The 19865-nt window shown below is 53.5% G+C and overlaps 3 protein-coding genes across 11 annotated transcripts in view; 2 read left to right on the top strand and 1 right to left on the bottom strand.

Moving 5' to 3' along the window:
* The first annotated feature begins 13 nt into the window (after window positions 1-13).
* KLHDC3 (kelch domain containing 3) lies at window positions 14-6444 on the top strand. Of its 6 annotated transcripts, none has more exons than XM_081037591.1 (13): window positions 183-333; window positions 1130-1200; window positions 1333-1453; window positions 2419-2631; window positions 2807-2983; window positions 3134-3249; window positions 3433-3504; window positions 3638-3851; window positions 3932-4018; window positions 4167-4275; window positions 4403-4476; window positions 4583-4661; window positions 5815-6444. In XM_081037591.1, the coding sequence occupies exons 4-13, from the start codon at window positions 2478-2480 to the stop codon at window positions 5879-5881; spliced, it is 1149 nt and encodes a 382-aa protein (XP_080893717.1). In that variant the 5' UTR covers window positions 183-333; window positions 1130-1200; window positions 1333-1453; window positions 2419-2477; the 3' UTR covers window positions 5882-6444. The 6 variants fall into 6 exon arrangements, with proteins under 6 accessions (XP_080893713.1, XP_080893717.1, XP_080893714.1 ...); XM_081037588.1 differs by having other exon boundaries at window positions 1298-1453; XM_081037589.1 differs by lacking the exon at window positions 1130-1200 and having other exon boundaries at window positions 1298-1453.
* Window positions 6445-6736: 292 nt separating this feature from the next.
* On the top strand, window positions 6737-14701 carry RRP36 (ribosomal RNA processing 36). 4 transcript variants are annotated; one of them, XM_081037388.1, is made up of 8 exons: window positions 6743-6863; window positions 8211-8358; window positions 8493-8559; window positions 8639-8743; window positions 9080-9154; window positions 9240-9357; window positions 9895-10064; window positions 14582-14701. In XM_081037388.1, exons 1-7 carry the CDS (start codon window positions 6791-6793, stop codon window positions 10029-10031), a joined length of 723 nt encoding a protein of 240 aa, XP_080893514.1. In that variant the 5' UTR covers window positions 6743-6790; the 3' UTR covers window positions 10032-10064; window positions 14582-14701. The 4 variants fall into 4 exon arrangements, with proteins under 4 accessions (XP_080893513.1, XP_080893514.1, XP_080893515.1 ...); XM_081037387.1 differs by lacking the exon at window positions 14582-14701 and having other exon boundaries at window positions 6737-6863; window positions 9895-12638; XM_081037389.1 differs by lacking the exons at window positions 6743-6863; window positions 14582-14701 and adding an exon at window positions 7031-7728 and having other exon boundaries at window positions 9895-12638.
* The window catches only part of CUL7 (cullin 7), a 14513-nt gene continuing 9325 nt past the window's right edge, over window positions 14678-19865 (bottom strand). The window contains exons 16-26 of the mRNA XM_081037276.1: window positions 19623-19756; window positions 19113-19295; window positions 18757-18863; window positions 18497-18679; window positions 17479-17639; window positions 17100-17316; window positions 16729-16987; window positions 15855-16000; window positions 15594-15720; window positions 15309-15514; window positions 14678-15066 (exon numbers count right to left, since the gene is read on the bottom strand). Coding sequence (XP_080893402.1) covers window positions 14743-15066; window positions 15309-15514; window positions 15594-15720; window positions 15855-16000; window positions 16729-16987; window positions 17100-17316; window positions 17479-17639; window positions 18497-18679; window positions 18757-18863; window positions 19113-19295; window positions 19623-19756 — 2047 coding nt within the window. The 3' untranslated portion in view covers window positions 14678-14742. The remainder of the gene's footprint in view (window positions 15067-15308; window positions 15515-15593; window positions 15721-15854; window positions 16001-16728; window positions 16988-17099; window positions 17317-17478; window positions 17640-18496; window positions 18680-18756; window positions 18864-19112; window positions 19296-19622; window positions 19757-19865) is intronic.

Raw genomic sequence — 19865 nt, 5'->3', positions numbered from 1 at the left:
GCATCCCTTGCCCAGACAACGGAGGGACTACAGTACCCAGTGACCTCCACACACACGCAGTTTTTGACACATGCATGCACATGCGTAGAAACTCCTTCGGCTCCTGCTCACTCCTTAGCCCCTGGCGTCGCTCCCGAAACCCGTGGACTACAAGTCCCGGTAGGCTTCCGGCACTCAGCTCTGACTGTACGTGCGCACACCGCTGCCCGCCGGAAGAACCGAGCCTGGCTGTATTTATCTTGTTGGGGACCTAGCCGTCGGTTGGCGCGCAACGGGCTCTAGGCTGCAGGCAGCGCGAGAACCTGCGGCCCCGCCCCGGCCCGGCCTGGCAAGGTAGCCCGGGATGGGTTGAGGGACCAGAAAAATTGGAGAGGCTGGGGACGCCCTTGCCTTGAGCTGGATCGTGGGGGAGGGGCCTGAGTGATGAGGTGGGGGTGGGGGGCAACTAAGGGGATGATGGGAACGGAGAGTGTTAATGAGGAAGGAAGGGTTGGGGGAGGATGGTGAGGACACTCGTAGGGGAGACCTGGTGGCTGGAGGAGGCACTGAGGGAATTGGAAGGAAGACTGGGTTGTGAGAACAGGGAAGCTGAGAATGATGGGGGGGGCAGGTTGGTATGGCTGGAGGAATCCAGAAATAGCGTCATATGCCGGGAGGAAAGCGTCATATACCTCTGGCCGAAAGGGGTCGATGACTGTTAGCTTTTTTTCCCCTTCGTGAAAGAGGGAAAATGGAGAACTGTCGGGTGGAGCTTGGAATGGTGAGAAACGGGAAAAGGAGACACTGCAAAGCTCTCAGATCAAAAGGGCCAGAAATGGGGAGCGGAAATTGCAAGAGACCGGGGAGGGTGGTAAGCACATGAAAGGAATTGAAGAAGTTGAGAATGCAGCAATGATGAAGCATGGGAGAGACCCCAAGATAACAGAGCCCCTGATACTTTGGGGCTTATCTTCCATGAGCTTGAGTTGTGCTATGGAGGAAGGAGAAGCTCTGCCTTTGCGTGGAATTGCTTCTCTCTTCCCCTGTGAATTCTTTACCCTGAGGTAGCTGAAGGGGAAATAGAAGCTATGAGGGAAGACAAAGGACCCCTATTCTTAAGCCCTTCAACCTCCCTATCTGTCCCCACAAGCTCAGATTCAAGATATTTTGAATTGACTGGAGTGACGAAGTGAGAGTGCTTCCCTGCTGGGGCTGTTTCAGGTTTGGCAGGGTGGCTATGTAAAGCTTGGGGTGGGGGTTGAGGGAGGTTGGGTGAGGGGTGGCAAGCCAGCTGAAAGCCATCTCTCTTTCTTGCAAGGCCCTCCCTTACTTGAGCTTTCTCTGTGCCTGAAGTTCTGCCTTCAACAGGGAGCAGATGACCCACCCAAATCCAGCCCGTGCCTGCCAGCGAAGGCAGTGCCAGTTGCAGGAGGTTTTGCTTCACAGAGCCTTCAGACGTACCGGTTATCACTAGGTTGGCAGGTTGTCTTTAAGACATCATGAGCTCTCATGCCAGCGTCTTTTTCTTGTCCTACCCCAGGGCATTTTTGCTTCCCTTCCCCTTTTCCAATGCACACCCCCACCCCTACCCCCTTTCAGGGACCCAAGTGGGAGAAGAGCTGCTGGAAACAGCTTGTTTTCTACCACAATAGAAGGGTTGGGGAAGTGGCAGGAGAAAACCCCCATCCCCACCCCCTCAATCCTCCGGCAGACACATACCTTTCTGGTTTAAGTTTGTAGCCTTGGCAGCATACCAGGCACAGCTGTCAAAGGAACTCCTCGTGCCTGTGAGGGGCCCTGGCTGACCCCAGTGACAACAGCTCAGCTTGACAGCTCCCTACAAGAGGCTAACCATTCATGGCAACATGGAAGCCCCCGTCCTGAATCAATCCCACCCTGTCTTTGATAGGGGGACTATCTACTCTAAAAGCCTCAAAGCTTTTCTGCTTGGAAGCACTCATGCCAGCTTTCAATGGACTGTCTGGGGCTGACCGGCTATTAATAGCTCTGAGTATTTTGAGATCCCTCTCCCCACCTTAAAGAGCACAGAGATTCTTAGAGAGGTGGCAGTAAGCAGAGCAGAGCCAGAGATACAAGAGAATGTACCAGCCTGGGAAGGAGGCTGAGAGCTTGTGCCGGGTCAGGGTGGAGCCTCCATGAGAAGCGGCCAACTATACTGAGCCCTTGATCAGCAGATTTTGAGCTGGCAAGCGGGTCGGAATGCCCTCCCGCCCCCCCGCTTTGCTGTTGAAGAACACAGAGCCAGGGTTAGCTCCCTGACCTTGGCAGCTCCCCGGGGGCAGGGCCAGCCACCTGAGCTGCGGACGGGTGGCGTGGGAGGGCCACCAGGGTGACACATAGAGGCAAGGGTTGGCCCTGGGCAGAGGCCGGATGAGCCAGGTCTCGCCTGAGTAGCCTTTGGCCCTCACTTGTGTGCAGGGAGCAGAGGCAGCAGGCCGTGCCGGGGGGGCATGTTGCTGTAACCCGTGGCCCAGGGGATGTTCCGGTGGACGGTGTACCTGGAGGGCGGGCCCCGCAGGGTGAACCACGCCGCAGTGGCTGTTGGGCACCGGGTGTACTCCTTCGGGGGTTACTGCTCCGGTGAAGACTATGAAACCCTGCGACAGATTGATGTGCACATTTTCAATGCAGGTAAGCTCATGCTGGCACCATCCCGGGTGCCCACGGGAGGGAGGGGAGCAGGTGGCTGCATGCGTGTTGGTGGTCGTCCCAGGGCCAGCAGGGATGAGGGAACGGATATCTGGTTGGGGAAAAGGTGGATGGCCCGGAAGGGGGTTCCCAGGGCTGAGCAGAGTTGTGCCCACAGTGTCCTTGCGTTGGACAAAGCTGCCCCCGGTGAGACCCGCCGTCCGCGGGCAGGTTCCAGTGGTGCCCTACATGCGGTATGGACACTCAACGGTCCTCATCGATGACACGGTCTTCCTTTGGGGCGGGCGGAATGACACGGAAGGGGCCTGCAATGTGCTCTATGCCTTTGACGTCAGTGAGTATCCGTCTCAGAGAGGCTAGGTTCCCCTACGTGGTGTCTCGGGGCTGGGAAGGTGTGGGCTGAAGGGGCTGGGACTAGGGCACCCCAGAGTCTAGGAGAGAGCATCAGAGGTGCTTACCTGCCCCATCCTCTCTTCTCCTTCAGATATTCACAAGTGGTCCACACCCCGAGTGTCAGGAACAGTTCCTGGGGCCCGGGACGGACATTCAGCTTGTGTCCTGGGAAAGACCATGTACATTTTCGGGGGCTACGAGCAGCTGGTAAGCCTGGGAAGAAAGTCTAGATTTAGGGTGAGAATGAGAAAGATGAAGGGGAGTTGAGGCTGGTGGAATGGGAGGCTTTGGCTTGTTTGCAGATTTTGAGGGGAGGAATGGAGGGTCAGAGGGTGACTACTGACCCCCCTCTTTTATTCCTCCCTTCACTTCCTTTCTCTTCCTACTCAGGCGGACTGCTTTTCCAATGACATTCACAAGCTGGATACCAGCACCATGACATGGACCCTTATCTGTACAAAGGTCTGCCCTTTCTTTTTCCTCTCAGATCGCCACCCTCAATTGAAGACACCATAGGAAGCTCAAACGGTGAGAGCAGATCCCCTCCCAGCCTCTGCGCTGAACCCCTCCCCTTCTTCTCTCTGCTCCTGCGCAGGGCAACCCTGCTCGCTGGAGGGACTTCCACTCAGCCACAATGCTGGGCAGCCACATGTATGTGTTTGGGGGCCGCGCTGACCGCTTTGGGCCATTCCATTCCAACAATGAGATTTACTGCAACCGCATCCGAGTCTTTGACACCAGGACTGAGGCCTGGCTGGACTGTCCCCCGACTCCGGTGCTGCCTGAGGGGCGCCGGAGCCACTCAGCCTGTGAGTGTGTGTTCTGTCCCTCTGGAGTCCCCCTTCCTGCCCATTGTGCTGACACTCTTGACATTCCTCTCTCCTTCCAGTTGGCTATAATGGGGAGCTGTACATCTTTGGTGGCTATAACGCAAGGCTTAACCGGCACTTCCATGACCTGTGGAAGTTTAACCCTGGTAAAGAACACTGCCTTTAAGGGAGAAACAAGGAGCAATTGAGAGGGGAGGAAAAGAAAGAAATCACCCTGAGTAGGTGCAGGGTGAGGGGTGGAGAGGATATCTGGACTGGGCAGGGATCGAATCTCCGTTATCAACTCCTCTTTAGTGTCCTTTACCTGGAAGAAGATTGAACCGAAGGGGAAGGGGCCATGTGCCCGTCGGCGCCAGTGCTGCTGTATTGTTGGTGACAAGATTGTGCTCTTTGGGGGTACCAGGTTCGGAGGAGAGAGGGGAGGGCTCAGGGAAGGGCCTAAGTCAGTGACTAATACGGGAGGCATTTGAGCAAGAGGGTCTCGTGGGTCATCTTCCCTCCTTTCTTCATCTCTCTTTTGATCCCTACAGTCCATCTCCTGAGGAAGGCTTGGGAGATGAATTTGACCTCATCGATCATTCTGACTTACACATTTTGGACTTTAGTGAGTATATTTATTTCCAAAGTGCCCCGTCTGTGGGTGGTGACATCCAGGCCTGGCCCTTTGCTCAGCTCTGACCATCGCCCTCTTTCCCATTCCTTCTTTGAAGGCCCCAGTCTGAAGACTCTGTGCAAACTGGCTGTGATTCAGTATAACCTGGACCAGTCTTGTTTGCCCCATGACATCAGGTACAGTGAGTGGTTGGAGAGGAGGGATTGGTTGAGGGTGAGTGGGCAGCACAGGCATGATCTGAAAAAACATGAGCTTTATCTCGGTGTGGAGGAGACAGAACTGTTTGTTCTGCTGGAGATGTAGCATACTTGTGGGAATGAGACGGAGGGAGATAAAACTGTCAGCTTGGTAAATTATATGGGGAAAAAAATCCTATTTCAAACCAAGCGGAGAAGTATCATTTCCTGAGACCTGAGCCCATACAGTTGTTTCTGTGAACCAGCTGAAGAAATTTGATTACATCATAGAACCTAGCTACAAAGTAAACACAAGCTTAGGAGCCTCTGGATCACCTTATTCGAGAATTAAGGGAGGCCCTTCCTACTTCCCTTCGAATTCTATTCCTAGATCCAAATCAAGCACCAAAAGTACTTGGTGTATAATTGTGTCCTTCTGAATCATTCTGGGACACATCCCTCCTTGTATCAGTTCAGCTTATCTCTTACTTGCTGTGGGTCTGTGTGTTCCGTGTTTGGTGACATGGTGTGTACAAAGCTGAACCGATGGGTCATAGGCTGACCCAGAAGTTTTCCATTAGGTACATGTGCAAGTACCAAGTACCAAGTAGACCGTAGTGAGGGTCTTGGCCTAAGGAGGTTCTTGGTAAATCTTTGTAGAATGACAGAATTGTGAAAAAGAGGGGGACTTAATTTTAATATGATGGGATTGGTGGGGAAGGCCTCCAAGGGGATAGGAGAGCGGGGTCAGGCTCCCTTAAAACGGATGGTAGTTGAGAACAAAAATGGGTATTCCTGGTGGGGGGAGGAAGAGGAGCTGCCTGGTTGGATGTGAGCAGAGGAGGAAAGATAGGCTGGGAAGTTTACTGAGATGTGTACACAGATGTTTTTCTCCAGGTGTTGGGCACGAGAGTATATACGTAAACATAAACAGAAGTCCACCTGAGCTTACAGGTGGAGGAGTGATGGGTGTTGGATTTGGTGGTGGGTGGGGCCTGATTGTTAAACTTAGTAGGGCTGTAAGGAAGAGGTGGCTGTGGGCGGTGGACCTGTAGGAAATTGAAGGCACTGGTGTGTTGTTTGGGTCTAGCAATTCTGGGCGTGGGGTGGACACTCACCCTTCTGTCCTTTGTGCCTGCCGTTGGCCTTCCAGGTGGGAGCTGAATGCCATGACCACCAACAGCAATATCACTCGCCCCATTGTCTCCTCCCATGGGTAGGAGGGTTTCTGCCGTGTCCCCCAGAGCCTGCTGTCGTCTTCACTGCCCCTGCCCATCTCTCACCCGCCTGCCCCTTGGACCCTGGACTTGGTGTACCTCCACACGGAGTTGTTGGACTAGAGGTGTTTTCTGTGCTGTGAACTCAGTGGGGAACTGTGTGGGGAGGGCTAGGTTCCCTCCCACCTCGGGCCGAGGGCCCCTTCCCTTGGTGCTGTCCCGTGTCCACCTCCTTCCAACTGCTCTTGGGACCTCTGCCCTGCCCCAGGCCGGCCAGGCTCTGCTGGGAAGTGAAGGGAATAGGGAGGAGGGAGAAGCAAGCAGTGTCTGGGCCTCAGGAGCCTTCCTCCAGCTCGCTTTTCACCCCCGACCCCTGCTGGAGCCATGAGCATTGATTGGGAGCTGAGAGGAGTAGCAGCTCTTACCACGAAACCTCCTTCTCCCGGAGCGGGGAAGGCGAGGACCAGTAGATAATCCCACCCTTCCTTGAGCTGTGGCTGTAACCCTGACGCCCTCAGCCAGCTCGGATTTTATAAAAATGAATTAAAAACCTCCTAAACGCGTGATCTGTTTTCGTGGAATTCTGTGGGGGGCGCAGGGGGTTGAGACGGGGACAGGGTGCTGAGGTCCCGGCTTCTCAGCCAGGAGCAAATACCGGCGCGGCCTGGCCCTGGTTTCCTGTGGGCGCGGCGTCCAGGGCCATGCGACAAACGCGGGAACGCCGTTCTCTCGAGGGGGCGTCCCTTCCGGCCTGGGGCTCCCGGCCCTCCCCTGCCAGCCCCCGCGGCGGCGCCCTCGGCTCGTTGGTCTCCGAGTGGCGCGGCCTCGGCCTCCGGAGCGGCCGGAAGAGGCGGGGCCGGGGCCGCCGGAGCGGAAGTGGCGCCATTCGCCCTCGCCGAGCCCTGCGAGCCGATGCTGAGTGCGAGCTCTCGTGCCGCGGCGGTGGCCGGGTCTCCCCGCGGGGCCCGGGTCCCCGGGGAGGATGGTGAGGGGCCGGGGCGGGGAGGGAGTCCCGGTCCGCGGCTCCCGGTCCGGTGCGCTCTCCGCGCCTGTTGCACGTTACCGCGAGCCCGCGGGGTTCTCCGAACCGCCGACCGGGGCGACGCCCCCAGCGCAGCGGGAAGCCGGGCGTGAGGGGCGCTTCCGGGGGTCAGACATCCTGAGCTGTTTCTTCTAGAGGATGAGGGGTTGCCGCCGGGAGAAGACGCGTGGGCAAAAGCACAGTCAGGAAAAGGGCGTGGGTCGCTGGGGAAGCGTTAGTAGGTCAAGATGCAAGAAGTTTGTCAGACATTTATTGAGCATCTGCTGTATACAGGCACAGCCCTAGATAAGAGCAGTGAATAAAGCAGTCAAAAACGCCTGTCCTCACGGAACTTACCTTTTAGCCAGGGCAGTCAAAAACAAACAAACAGTAAAACAAGAAAAAGCAAGAAAGAACGGGATTGTATGTTTTCAAAGGGCGAGTCTTACGGCATGTTAAGTGTATCTCAATTGTCCAACAAGGTGATAAGGGCTGTGAAGAGAAGTAAAACGGGAGGGGTTGCAGTGTTAAGGCTTCATCGAGGAGGTGACATTTGAGCAACGGTTGAAGGATGTGAGGGAGCAAGTAATAACTATGTCTGCAGAAAGGGCTCCAAGCAGAAGCAACGTCAAGTGCCAAGGGCCAGTGACTAGAGAGGAGTGGGGAGGAGATTAGTAGGAGATAAGCTTAGAGACAACGCGAGCTAGGTCACATGGGGCCTTTCAGGCTGTTGTAAGGCGTATAGCTTTTCCTCTGAGCAAGAGGGGAGCCATCGCAGAGTTCTAGTTCTGGAGTGACATGACCTGAAGTGTATTTGTGTGGAAATGAGGTGGGCATGATAAGGGAAGATATGTGTTTTAGATGTCTTTTGCAGGCGGAAGCGGAGGGCGGGGGCATAGTTTTGAGAGTAAGACTGGGAGACCAGTTAGAAGGCTAGAGCACTGATTGATGTGAGGTGCTTAGAGTATGAACCAGAACACTGGCAATGGTAACTAAGTCGGGGAGACAGAGCCCCTTGTGGGGAAACCTGTGCAAAAATGATTCAAAAGAGGGCGAAAAAAGGAACGATGCCTTGGTCCACCACTGGTCTTACATATATACCTTCCTTAGCAAGATGAGGCCCCAGGGAGCTGGGACAGCTGGGAAGTTAGGTGTCAGTGTCGCACCTTTACAACCTGTGCTGCCGGGGACTTACAGTGATTGGTTTTATGGGGATATTGGGAAGGATCCGTTACCTAAGGAATGAGGATGGGATGATGTCTTTCCACTAGTGGGAGATGCTGAGCTGTGTGTCCCCCACCCCTTCCACAGACACATCCAACATGTCGTTTGAGGAGCTGTTGGAACTGCGGAGCCAAGTGGGGACTAAGACATACCAACAATTGGTAGCTGGAAACAGCACTAAGAAGCAAAATTCTAGACCACCTGTCCAAAATACATGTATTGCAGACAAGCACAGGTGAGGAGCGAGGCTGCCCCAGGAGTTGGAGGATACCTGTGATCTTGAGTAGGTGTCTGCTTTCTTTGATGGCAGGTGGGAGGCCTTTGACCAAGACTGGAGTCCCCTTGACCTGTCCTTTAATTTCTCCATAGACCTCTGGAAATGTCAGCCAAGGTCCGGGTACCATTTTTGCGTCAAGTTGTCCCCATCAGTAAGAAGGTGAGGAAGAGGTAAGAAGTGCTTTCTCAGTGAAAGGAGACTGAACAGTTCTTTTATATTCTCTCTGTTCTCTCCAAAGGTAGCCCGGGATCCCCGCTTTGACGATTTGTCAGGGGAATATAATCCTGAGGTGTTTGACAAAACATATCAATTCCTGAATGACATCCGAGCCAAAGAGAAAGAGGTAGGCTGCATGTGACTTGTTCATGGGGGTTCCAAAGGGTGGGAAAGTAGGGCACAGGTTGGAGAGTTGGGCCGAGGGAACAGGGAGCAGATTTAATTCTCTCTATTTGATTTAACTCTCCCTAATTTGGTTCTTATATTGAAATCCTGGCTCATCGATTTACTAGCTGTGTGACCAATAGCAAATTACTTAACCTTCCGTTTTCTAATCATAAAGATAATAATTCCTATCCCATAGTATTATTGAGTTAACATATGTGAACCTCTGAGAATTGGCACAGAATTTCAGCTAACATTTACAGAATGCTAACCATCATATTCATTTCCCACTGTGGAGCTTGTGAAAAAGCAGTTGAAGAAGCACCGTTCAGGGGAAGAGCATGAGAAACTGCAGCAGCTGCTTCAGCGAATGGTGAGTAGGTCAGAGTTGTGGGTGGGCAGCAAGAGCAGTGCAAGGCAGGAGGTGATTCACAGTCCCTCCTATTCACCCATCTCAGGAGCAGCAAGAAATGGCACAACAAGAACGAAAGCAGCAGCGAGAGCTGCACCTGGCTCTGAAGCAGGAGCGGCGGGCTCAGGCCCAGCAGGGCCATCGTCCGTACTTCCTCAAGAAATGTGAGTGGGGCACAACTATTACAAGCTAGTTACAGGGATGGGGTCAGAGGCCAAAGAGGCAGGGTATTGTATTGGGGGTCCTAAGGGGAGGCATGAAGGCTGGATCCCATGGTAAGGTGGCAGAAAGTAGAAATACCGTGTTATAAGACCAGGTCTTATATTAATTTTTGCTCCAAAAGTCGCATTAGAGCTGATGGTCCGGCTAGGTCTTATTTTCGGGGAAACACAGTAGTAGGGAGGAGTTATTTGTAATCATTCTTGTTTCCCTGATTAGATTATAGGCAGAGAATGTTGATTTTATCTATGTATCCCACCCCGAACACACACACATATCCTGGGCCAGGCCCATAGACAGATCTCAGTTAGTTGAATTGAGAAAGAGTGGAATCAGAAAAAGTCAGCTTGCTTATATACACCAGTGAACGCTAAACAAGCCATGTATCGCGGCATAGTGGTTGAGAATTACTGACCTAGGAAAAGGGAGAGAGGAGTGCTGCCTCCTTTGGTTACCAGCTTTTTTTCCTCCCTGTCCTCTAGCTGAGCAGCGCCAGTTGGCCCTAGCTGAGAAGTTCAAGGAACTGAAACGCAGCAAGAAGCTAGACAGCTTCTTGAGTCGAAAAAGGCGCCGAAATGCAGGCAAGGACAGGAGACATCTCCCTTCGAACAAAGACTAATAAGGACCTGTCCTCAGCTCTGCTACTGCCCCGGTGAGAAATGGATCTGTGGGAACAGACTTGGGCTTGGCCTGTTCTGATTCTTTCCCTTCAAGGACAAGGATCACAGCTGCCCTTGAACTAGATGAGCTCACAAATGACTAGAAGGCTTTGCAACTGCCCCAGGTCTAGCTAAGAACAGCTCAGCCTTCTGCCGTGCCACACTTCTCTGCTCGTATCTGGTTCATCGTGTCTTCATCTCCTCCTCCAATCCCTGCCTTAAACCAGAGGTTCTGGTATAGAAGAAAAAGGGCCAGTGACTAGGCTGTGGAGTCTGTTGATGGCTCCCAGGTCTGGGTCTTTACGTAGGAGCCAGTTCATAAACATTCTCGTCACTCATGTTTTCATTCTGCTTTTTTTGTGGGGTTTGTGCGTGGCCTAAAACTACTGTTTTATTGGGGCCATGTGTGGGGGTAGCAACAAACCTAAAGCTCCTACAAAGTGGGAAGTCAGATCAGAGACCCCCTCCTATTTAAACCCAGATCATTTGAAGAGTGAGCCAGTCCCACAACTCAGCTACTTAGCTTTGGTTTTGGATGCAAGGGGAGGTCGGAGGCGGGGACAAAAAGCTTCCCTGATAATAGGTAAGCACAGCTGGCTCTCAGTGCTGTTTAGATCTAGAAGCTATTCTACTCACGTGGACTGGAAAATCCGAAAACCGATAATTCAGTTTAAAGTGGTCTCAGGTTGGACTACCAACCAGGTTCCTGGCAGGATGCAATCCTCTCTTGAGGATTGCATTTTAAACCTGGGCCTCAAGGAGTTCTTTCAGGTAGAATTTCAACGATTAGTAGTTTACGGTGAAAACACAAAGCACACAAGGAAAGAAACCACTATGAACAGGAGTCATTAGGAATAGTAGCAACAGAATCAGACCAGGAAAGACAGATGTTGAAAGGAAAAAGGACAAAATGTAAAATGTCTTCTTTATGCTTAAAGAGAAAGTATGACCAATGAATATCAAAAAGGACCAGATTGGTTTGATAAAAACTAAAACTTTTAAAAATGAAAAATACAGTGCGTGAAGTTGGAAACTATGGTTAAGCAGATTAGACAACACCTAAAAGAATGAACTAGAAGTAGATCTGAAGAGGTTACACAGATACAGAGAAATGGAAATTAAGGAAAGAGGTTAAAATCATGGGAGATAGAGTGAGAAGGTGTGACACATAATCAGAGTTCCAGGAGGAGTGAATATTTTAAAGAGGCTGAGAATGTTCTAGAATTTATGAAATTTATAAACCCTAAGAAGCAGGACTTAAAAAAAATTAAGCTAAATCATAAGAAATTACAGAACACTAGGAAGACTAACATCTAAAAACAACCATAAGGAAAAGGAAGAGAGAGGCAGAATTAAAAGCTAGGACATCTATTATTGCTTGATGCCTCTGGGATGGAGGAAAAGATGTTCTGATTCCAGAAATGTGAGATGAAGCATAAAATGCTTGTCTCCCAGTGACTGTACGCAGAGGGCTGTGGTTACTAGGATAGTTTGCCTTGCCCAGGAGTGAGATCTACAGCCATAGGGTCCCCAGTGCCACATGTGGCATTACAACTTGAAAGCCAAAGAACACATTCTGGTGATAAAATCAGAAAAAAGACTATTGAACTGTTAGGCTCACAGAAACACTAAAAAGGTTGGTGAGAAATTCAAAAAAAGTGTGTCAGGCAGGGAGATCTGAGCAGTTAAAAGGACTCTAGGGCGGCCGGTTACCAGCACCATGTCTGAACAATGTTTGCCAGTTCGATTCCCACATGGGCCAGTGAGCTGCGCCCTCCACAGCTAGACTGAAGACAACGAGCTGCCATTGAGTTTCCGGAGGAGCAGCCCGATGGCTCAGTTGGTTAGAGCGTGAGCTCTCAACACCAAGGTTGCCAGTTCAATTCCCGCGTGGGATGATGGGCTGTGCCCCCGGCAACTAAGATTGAAAACGATGATTGGACTTGGAGCTGAGCTGCGCCCTCCACAACTAGATTGAAGGATAATGACTTGGAGCTGATGGGCCCTGGAGAAACACACTGTTCCCCAATTTCCCCAATAAAATTAAAAAAAAAAAAAGCACTCTAAATCTTATACCTTGGAACCAGACTGTTGATGGGAAGATGTCAGTGCTGCCACCAGAGGTACTCTCCACTTTCCCTCCTGCTTTGCTCTAGATTGAGAAATTCAAAAGTATCTGATTAACCAAGGGTTGGTCACATGGCTGCAAGGGGATGTCGGGAAAGCAAGTATCTGAGCTTTTATGTGGAGGAAGGTGGGTTCTGTCTTCTATGTAGATTTATGGTGGGGAGTTTGCAAGCATGAGAAGAGGGTTCAGATGAAGAGTGATCAAGAAAACATCATGTATGCCTATGTCCACAAGGCTGTATTGGCCCCCCAAGCCTTTAAACTGCTACCTTTCCCTTCAACTAGGACCAAGGAGACATTGGAGAGCTCTGAGCTTTAGCTGTGGATTTGTGTGAGTGGGTTTCTTTTCCTTTTATTCTGTTTTTGGTTTTTATTGGTAACAGATACAATTCACATGTACCATACAATTGACCCATTTAAAATGTACAGTGTTTTTTAGTATACTTAGAATTGTGCAACCATCACCACACTCAATTTTGTAATATTTTCGACATCCCCAAAAGAAACCCCATACCCTCTAGGAAGTCACTTCCCATTTCTTCCCAATCCCCCAGTTCTAGGCAGCCATTAAACCACTTTTTGTCTCTAGATCTGCCTATTTGGGGACATTTCACAAAAATGGAATCAATATGTGATCCTTTGTGTGCAAACCAGCTGTAGGGATATAAGGAAGAGACTGGGGGGACGGTGTCACAGGGGCCAAGGGCAGGAAATTTCTGTCCCAAGTCATCCAGGAAGTGTTTGCCCTCTCACGATGGAAACATTCTGGGGGCAGAGAAAGGCTTAGGATTTTGCTGGTACTGGTGAGAGAAGGGCAAATCGGGACTGCTAACTGGATTACTGGATTTGGGCAAAGCAACCAGGACCGAGTTTGGGACGGGGGATAAATTGTGTGCTCAGGACAGTGAGCAGCATGGGAGATGCAGGGTTTGGGGGCCACAGCTGGTGTGTCCTTCCCTTAACTGCTGGAGACTCGTCCATTGCAGGTGAGCAAGAAGGTCTCCCCGGGAGGCTGAGGAGCAGGGTGACTGAGGAGGATGAAGAAGGGGTCGAGTGAGCGCTGTGAGGAAGACCAGTGGCCCAGAGCTTAGCCCATGCAGGAGCTCGAGAGGGTGGCAGTGGGAGAAAGATCCATCCTGTTCCTGACACGTGCGTTCTGGCCTGGCTGCTACAGCCAGGGGCTCTGGGTTTCTGGTGCGAAGGACAGGCTCCTACAGAGCACGGAGGCCCAGAGGACAGAAAGCTCTGGCTCCTGAGACTAGCATTTTGGGACTGGCCTGGACTGTTAAGAGAGTAGACCACGAGCTCTGACAGGTGGAGGCACCCAAGTGATGACTGCAGCAGCCCGTGTGCCCTGGGGCCCTCCGTAGCCCGAGTCTGCAGCTGCCTGCCTGTCTTCTGCCTCACAGAACAGTGTGGACCTATAGGATGGGTCTGTGAGAACCACTGACACCACCATGGGGCCACTATACTGCAAAGCAAAGCAAGTAAGGCCGTGTCCGCCCTCTCTTGGCCCCCCAGTTTGTTGCCTCGTCCTGGGCAGACTCCCAAGCCCTGGCCTCTTTTTCCCTGAGCAATTCTACTCCAAATCTCAGTCCTAGGTGGCACCTTGTTCTTGCTGTCAGGCCTCTGGGCCCTCTCACCACCTGCATCTTCCCTGCCCCTTCTGCCTCCTGTAGTTTTCTCCTAGTCACCTTGGTTGCAAGAACCATGAACTCAGTATGCCTGGGGCCCTCCTTCCCTCCTTCCTACTGGCCCCTGCCAAGACAGAGTTCCACCCCTGGCACTGGGCCTCAGCCTGACCCGTCGTGCTTCAGCGTGGATGGGGCCACTGGAGCCAATCATAGCAGTACAGGCCTTCCTATGGGGCTCGTTGGGGTCTGGCTTTGGCAACAGGGTGCAGCTCTGCACGGCCAAAAGAGGGCAACAAAGGAGCTCATGGGAGCTGCCGTTCCCTCTAGGTCTGCTTCCAACCCACATCCCCAAGCATCCAGACTGCACACGTTCAGGCTCCTGGGTGCCAGCAGTGGCTGCAAAGCTCCACTGCTTCACCTTCCCCGTCAGCCTTACCTAGGCAAGGGGCAATGCACTCACTGCTGGGTGTGGAAGCCATTGGCAAAGTCTTCACCATGTCAAATGCTCCTGAGTCCCAGTGACTGGTCCAATTCCACAATGAAGGAAAATGGAGCCCTGCTTGACAATCTACCAAGTTACAGGCCATCCAGCTCGCACAGCAATGTGTGCTTGGGTCTCCCGCCTGCCAGGTGAAAGCACTTCTGATCCCACACCCTCTGGGAAGGGGTGGAGACCCATCCGTCCACTTACTCTCCTACCGAGAGGGGGACGCTAAGACACACCTGACTCCCTCCATGTTTCTCCCCAGGCTGACATCTTCACTCTAGGACTGACTCCCGGCATGGAATGAAACAGCCTCAGGGCCAGAAGGCCAGGAAAGCAGTCACCACACAGGCCACGGACTCCAACTCCTGCATTTTATTTGTGTAGAAAGCCCCCGCCCTACCTAGCCCTGACCCCGGTCCAGGGCTACCGGAAGGTGGAGAAGCTCTGGGTGCCGGTGCAGGAGGCATAGGGCACGCCCCGAGAGCGAATCTGCAGGGTGTGGAAGGTGAGGGGCGGGTTGGGGCCTGAGGACCCCGGGTTCAGGGACTCGGTGTGCGGCTCCATCACGGTCACGGGGACTGCGTAGGACAGCATGTGGGGCCGCTCATCATGGCGTCTCACCGTGCCCTTGCCCAGGAGGTGCAGGATGCAAGACAGGACATCGGTACTGCTGCAGGCAGACCCCCTACCGAGGCTGCTGACCAAACCCCTGGGAGGACACGGGCCCTTCTGCCAAGCCTCCAGTACCTGGTATGGAGAGAGAAGGGGGAGCAAGGGAAGGTCAGAGACACCCAGCTCTCCCCACCTCGAGCGTCTGCTCCAAGCATAAGCTGCCAAGACGGTGCGCCCTAAGGACACCAGGGGCACCCCAACCTCACTCGTCACAAACTTACAGCCTCCATAGAGAACCAGAGGCTTCAAATGTGGACCCACCCCTGTCTGTGGACTGTCCCCCAATGCTCCCTCACCCCCTGCCCACCCCTGCCTACCAGACAGACAAGCTGGTCAATGTGCAGCCCCTCGTCCCCGTGGGCTTTGAGGATTCGGACGATGAGGCAATTCAGAAGGTTCCGTCTCTTCTCTAGGTTCCGGCCCTCCTCATCCTCAGCTTTCAGGTAGGTCTGAGGTGGGATGAGCCACACGTTCCCCCTCCTGGGACGGAGCTCCTCACTATCATCTCGAATCTTGAGCACCCCTGAAATAAGCACCGGTCACTTGGTGGGGGGCCCACGACAAGGCTGGCCCTGACAGGTTCCTCTGACCTAAGGACATACCTCCTGGGACATCCTTTTGCTCGTGAAGGTCCAGGGGGCCCCTGGAAGAGGTAAGAGGCCCAATCACCTGGTTCAGCATGTCTGGAGAGAGCCCTGAGAGCGCCAGCAGACTCTCCAAGGACACGGCCTTAAGAAAAAAGGAAGGAACACTCAGGGCCTCCCCACGGGGTGGAACAGAGAAGGCGGAGGGAAGGATAGTTTTAGGGAAGAAAGGTGAGGGACGAGGTGGGAGAGAGCAGGGAGGCAGGGGACTCAAGCCACCTTCAGGTCGTTGAGATACAGCAGCAGCCACATCTGCACAGTGGACACATGCAGGGTCTGGTCCCCAAACTGCAGCTCAGCCCGGCCCAGCCATGTCCACTGCAGTCGCCTTGCGGGGCCCTGCTCTAGGGCAGGGTGGCTCTGACCTGAGAAGGATCAGGGAGAAAGAGGGAGACAAAGAGCGGGAAAGGAGGGAGGCGGGGCTGGTGAGGGCACCCCACTGGTTGAGCTTTGTCCCCAAGAGTCTGCAGAGCATGCAGCCCAGCATTTGTGGGCACGGTGGTTCCTGCCCCGAGTGTTCTCTGTGCTGCTTCCTAGGTGAGCTTCAGGCATCCGGGAGCCCACCGTGTGCCTAGCCCTGTACGAGGTGGGCTCTGATCGGAGCCTTCGAGGAGTTCCCCATTTTTTTAGGGAGACAAAACCATGAAAGAAGGAAGGACCCGGGCTCTTATCAAACTGGAATATCTGTGAGAGAGGAGATATGTCTCCTTCATTAGTCTGGGACTCCCTGAGGACCAGTCTCATGCTCTCCCTCCTCCTTTGTACTGCACAGTCCAGAATCAGCTTAGGTTAGGGACTCACCAGGAGCCAGACACCGATCACTGAGGGGGAGCCCTTTCTCGTGGCCTCAGGTGCCTCCTGCCTCCATCCTCCCCACCACCCACAAAGAGAGTCCTGGCTCTGCTATTAAGGACAGAAAAGGCAACAGTCTGACGCTCTGGTGCCGGGCAGCCCCCCGCCCCCCAACACAAACCTAACTTCCTGACCTTTCTTCTCAAATCCACCCCATCAAGGTTCCCAACCTCAGGGTCCACCCCACCCCCAGGCTCTTTCCCAGTATCCCAGCCCCCGTTCCTTCTGCCCAGCTCCTCACTCTTGTTGTAGAAGTTGGAGTATCGGTTCAAAGTGCCCCTCAGGTAGTAGGGCAGGCAGGTTTTGGGGTTCAGCGTGTGGCAGATGGAAGCAATGGGCCAGCAGCGCGGTGATAAGACTAACACAGACACTTCTGGCATCGCTCCTTCATAGTACAGGTCCTCGTTCTCCTCCTCTTCTGCCACATCTGCTGCTGCTCCTGCCCCCGTTCCCTCTTCGTTCTCTCTCTCGGGCTCCTGGCCACTGGCCTCATGGCCCACCTGAAGAAGGAGCACGAGGTTCCCAAAAGCCAGTGAGTCTCCTCTGGCCTCTGTGGCTCTCTTCCTTCCTACCCTCCCATTTGTATTAGCAAATCCCTTCCCTGGCATGCACCTGTATTTTCTTCTCCGTGTCCTCCAGCTTTAGGAGTTCCTGATCGAGCCGTTGGAGCTGGTAGACGTGGAACTGGCGCTGCAGCTCCTCAGAGGTGCTCAGACTCTGCAGCATCTGCTGGGGGAGGCGGTTGGGGAAGCAGGGACCGATCTGCTCCAGCACGGCCCCCTCCAGCCAGCTGGAGCCCAGGCTCAGGAGACGGTCCGCCATGTAATGCCTATGGCACACACAGCCCAGGCAGAGCCTCAGTGTGGGCGCTCGGCATGGCCCGGCCTCCCGCTCCAGGACTCCTCCAGCCTGCCCGGACCCCCGACTCCCAAGGCCCCGCGAGCTGACCCTGCCCATCATCCTGCCTCCCCCTGCCTAGGTCCATACTCACTGGTAGTAATGCTCAAAGGTGGTGGCTATCTCCAGGCCAGAGAAAATGAGGACGGTCTCCAGGCATCGCTGCAGCTGTGCCAGCATCTCCATTCCCCGGGCCCCACCAATCCGGCTGCCCTGGATCCGCTGGTCGATGTGCTGGGCAAACTGCTCACTCACCTGGGCAGTGGGAAGAGCACAGGAAAAGTATGAAAGAGCAAGTGGAGGTGAGTGGGGAGGGTCTGAGGAAGTAGCTATGAATGGCTCGAAGCTTCATAAATTGGTCAACACTTTCATAGCACTTTATACAATCATTAACAATTGTGCAAATTAACAATGAAAAGTTGTTTTTCACATTGAGCATGTCTAAAAATCAAACTAATAAGAGCACTTTAATATGAGGAAATAAGTTATGTGCACAAAGACGGTCACACTGCGATGTCACTAATAAAACAAAATGACCGGAAGCAACATAGGCAGCCACTACTTCTTGCTCCCAGGCACCGTTCTCTGCTTATCAGGGGGCTTGTCCCATTTTAGTTAATCTATCATTTGTTTGACTCTGTGTCTTCCCTAGAAGATTGTCCACTTTGAGGGGAGGGGCTTCATCTATCTGCAGCTCTTATCACAGTGTCTGACACATTTTAACCACTTAGTAAATATTTATGGGTTGATGGGAATGGGGGAGTAAATTACAGTACATCCCTTAGATGGAATTTATGCACAATAAAAAATGAGGACAAATAGCAACACTGGAAGAAGCTTTCACTTGTGATGAGAAAACAGGATAAACTATTTTAGCTCCTCGTGAGTAAACTGTTAAGTCCTGCACACGAACAAAAGAAAGTATATCAAAATATATTAGGATGACACTCTGAGGGTCACTGTTTTCTTCTTTTGAATTTTTGATAACATGGTTACATATCAATACATGTTGCTTGTTGAATGGGAATGGAAGGGTGGGCCATTTTTGGGAGGTGGGGACAGGAGAGTGTGTGGGAAGAGGCCCAGGGCTGAGCCGAGGGTGGGCGGCTTACGTGGGCAGCTCTGAGAAAAGGGAGCTTGAGCAAGGCACCAGCACAGCCGTTCTGCAGCGCCAGCAAGAAGGCTGCCCGTGGCCCAAACAGCTCAGAGCTCGACTTCTGCAGATTATGGAAGTGTTCACAGAAGCGCGGCACAAAGTCATCATCCCGCCAGTGTGAGGTCAGAAAGCTGTTCACCTGGGGAGGAGGGGCAGCAGCGTGAAGAGGCAACCCAATGCACCCCCGTTCCAGGGCCCCACAGCCGCCCTGCCCACCTGCTCCTCCACTGCCGCCCGCCAACAGCGAGTCAGGTTTCTCATGATGCTGCTGGGAAGCCCCCGGGTGGCCAGGGAGCTCCAGTCGTGGCTCCTGTTTCTGCCCTCTGTGGGGACAGACAGAGGGGTAGAGGCAAGGTGGGGGCAGCTCCCCAGCTCCTCGGTCCCCATTCGAGGCTGAGCCCTGGGGCCTTTTCTGACATGCTGCCACCCAAAATCATGCTGCTGGGATGGGGTCACACAGACTGGAAGGTGAACAGGCTGAGCATGTGGGGGGGGGGCAGAAGCCTATAGTATGCCAGTGGGGGTGCACAGGGCAATGCCCCTGAGCGCCCATGTGAATCCCTGGTACTCACTGGGCCGAAGAGTGGTCACCACAGCAGGGGGCGCCTCGCAGGGCTCCACATGCACTAGCAGGTGGGTGAGGCGGCGCACTCTTGAGGAGAAAGCCGCTGCGCGGCTCTGAGGGTTGTGGGCAGCGTCCCGACACTCCAGGTACTGGTCCAGCAGCCAGCCCAGGGGGCTGACGCCGTCCTCATCTAGAGGGCGGGATAAACAAGCCAAGGCAGGGCAGTGGGAGAGGCTGGCTGGACGGGAGCGTGGAGCAAGAGCGGCTGGACAGAATGATACGGGGAAGGGAGGTAGCAAAGCCCCTCCAAACCTTTTAGTGTCAGCTGGCACCTGAGAGATATGGGAAAGGAGGCGGCCCCTGGGTGGTGAGAAGAGGGGCACTGGGGTTCCAAACAAACACAGATACCAAAAGGGCCAAGAGCATAACCCAGGCGGCTCTAGGGTAGAGCAAGAAGAGGCTGGTCAGGGGGGCCAACAACGGGGATGGTAAAGGAGCCGGGGGTCGGGATGGTTACCGGGGGAGGTGATATTCTGCACCAGCGGGCTGACCAGGGCCTCCCAGCAGGTCTTGCCCAGGGCTTGGGCAGCTTCATTGTCAGGGAGGAAGCGATCAGCAAAATTCTGCTCCTGGCGCAGAGCCCCGTTGAGCCTGGGGATGAGGATGGGGGAGGAAGGCGTCAGGGGCTGGGGGCATAGGTGACCTCAGCATCCACCCAGACTAAGATTGCCAGCTAACCCCTAGCAACCAGATCAAATCC

The sequence above is a fragment of the Rhinolophus hipposideros genome (assembly GCF_964194185.1).
Source record: "Rhinolophus hipposideros genome assembly, chromosome: 3".
Classification (NCBI taxonomy): domain Eukaryota; kingdom Metazoa; phylum Chordata; class Mammalia; order Chiroptera; family Rhinolophidae; genus Rhinolophus; species Rhinolophus hipposideros.
Note: the sequence above shows the minus strand (reverse complement) of the source record. Positions and strands in the feature narration are given on the sequence as shown.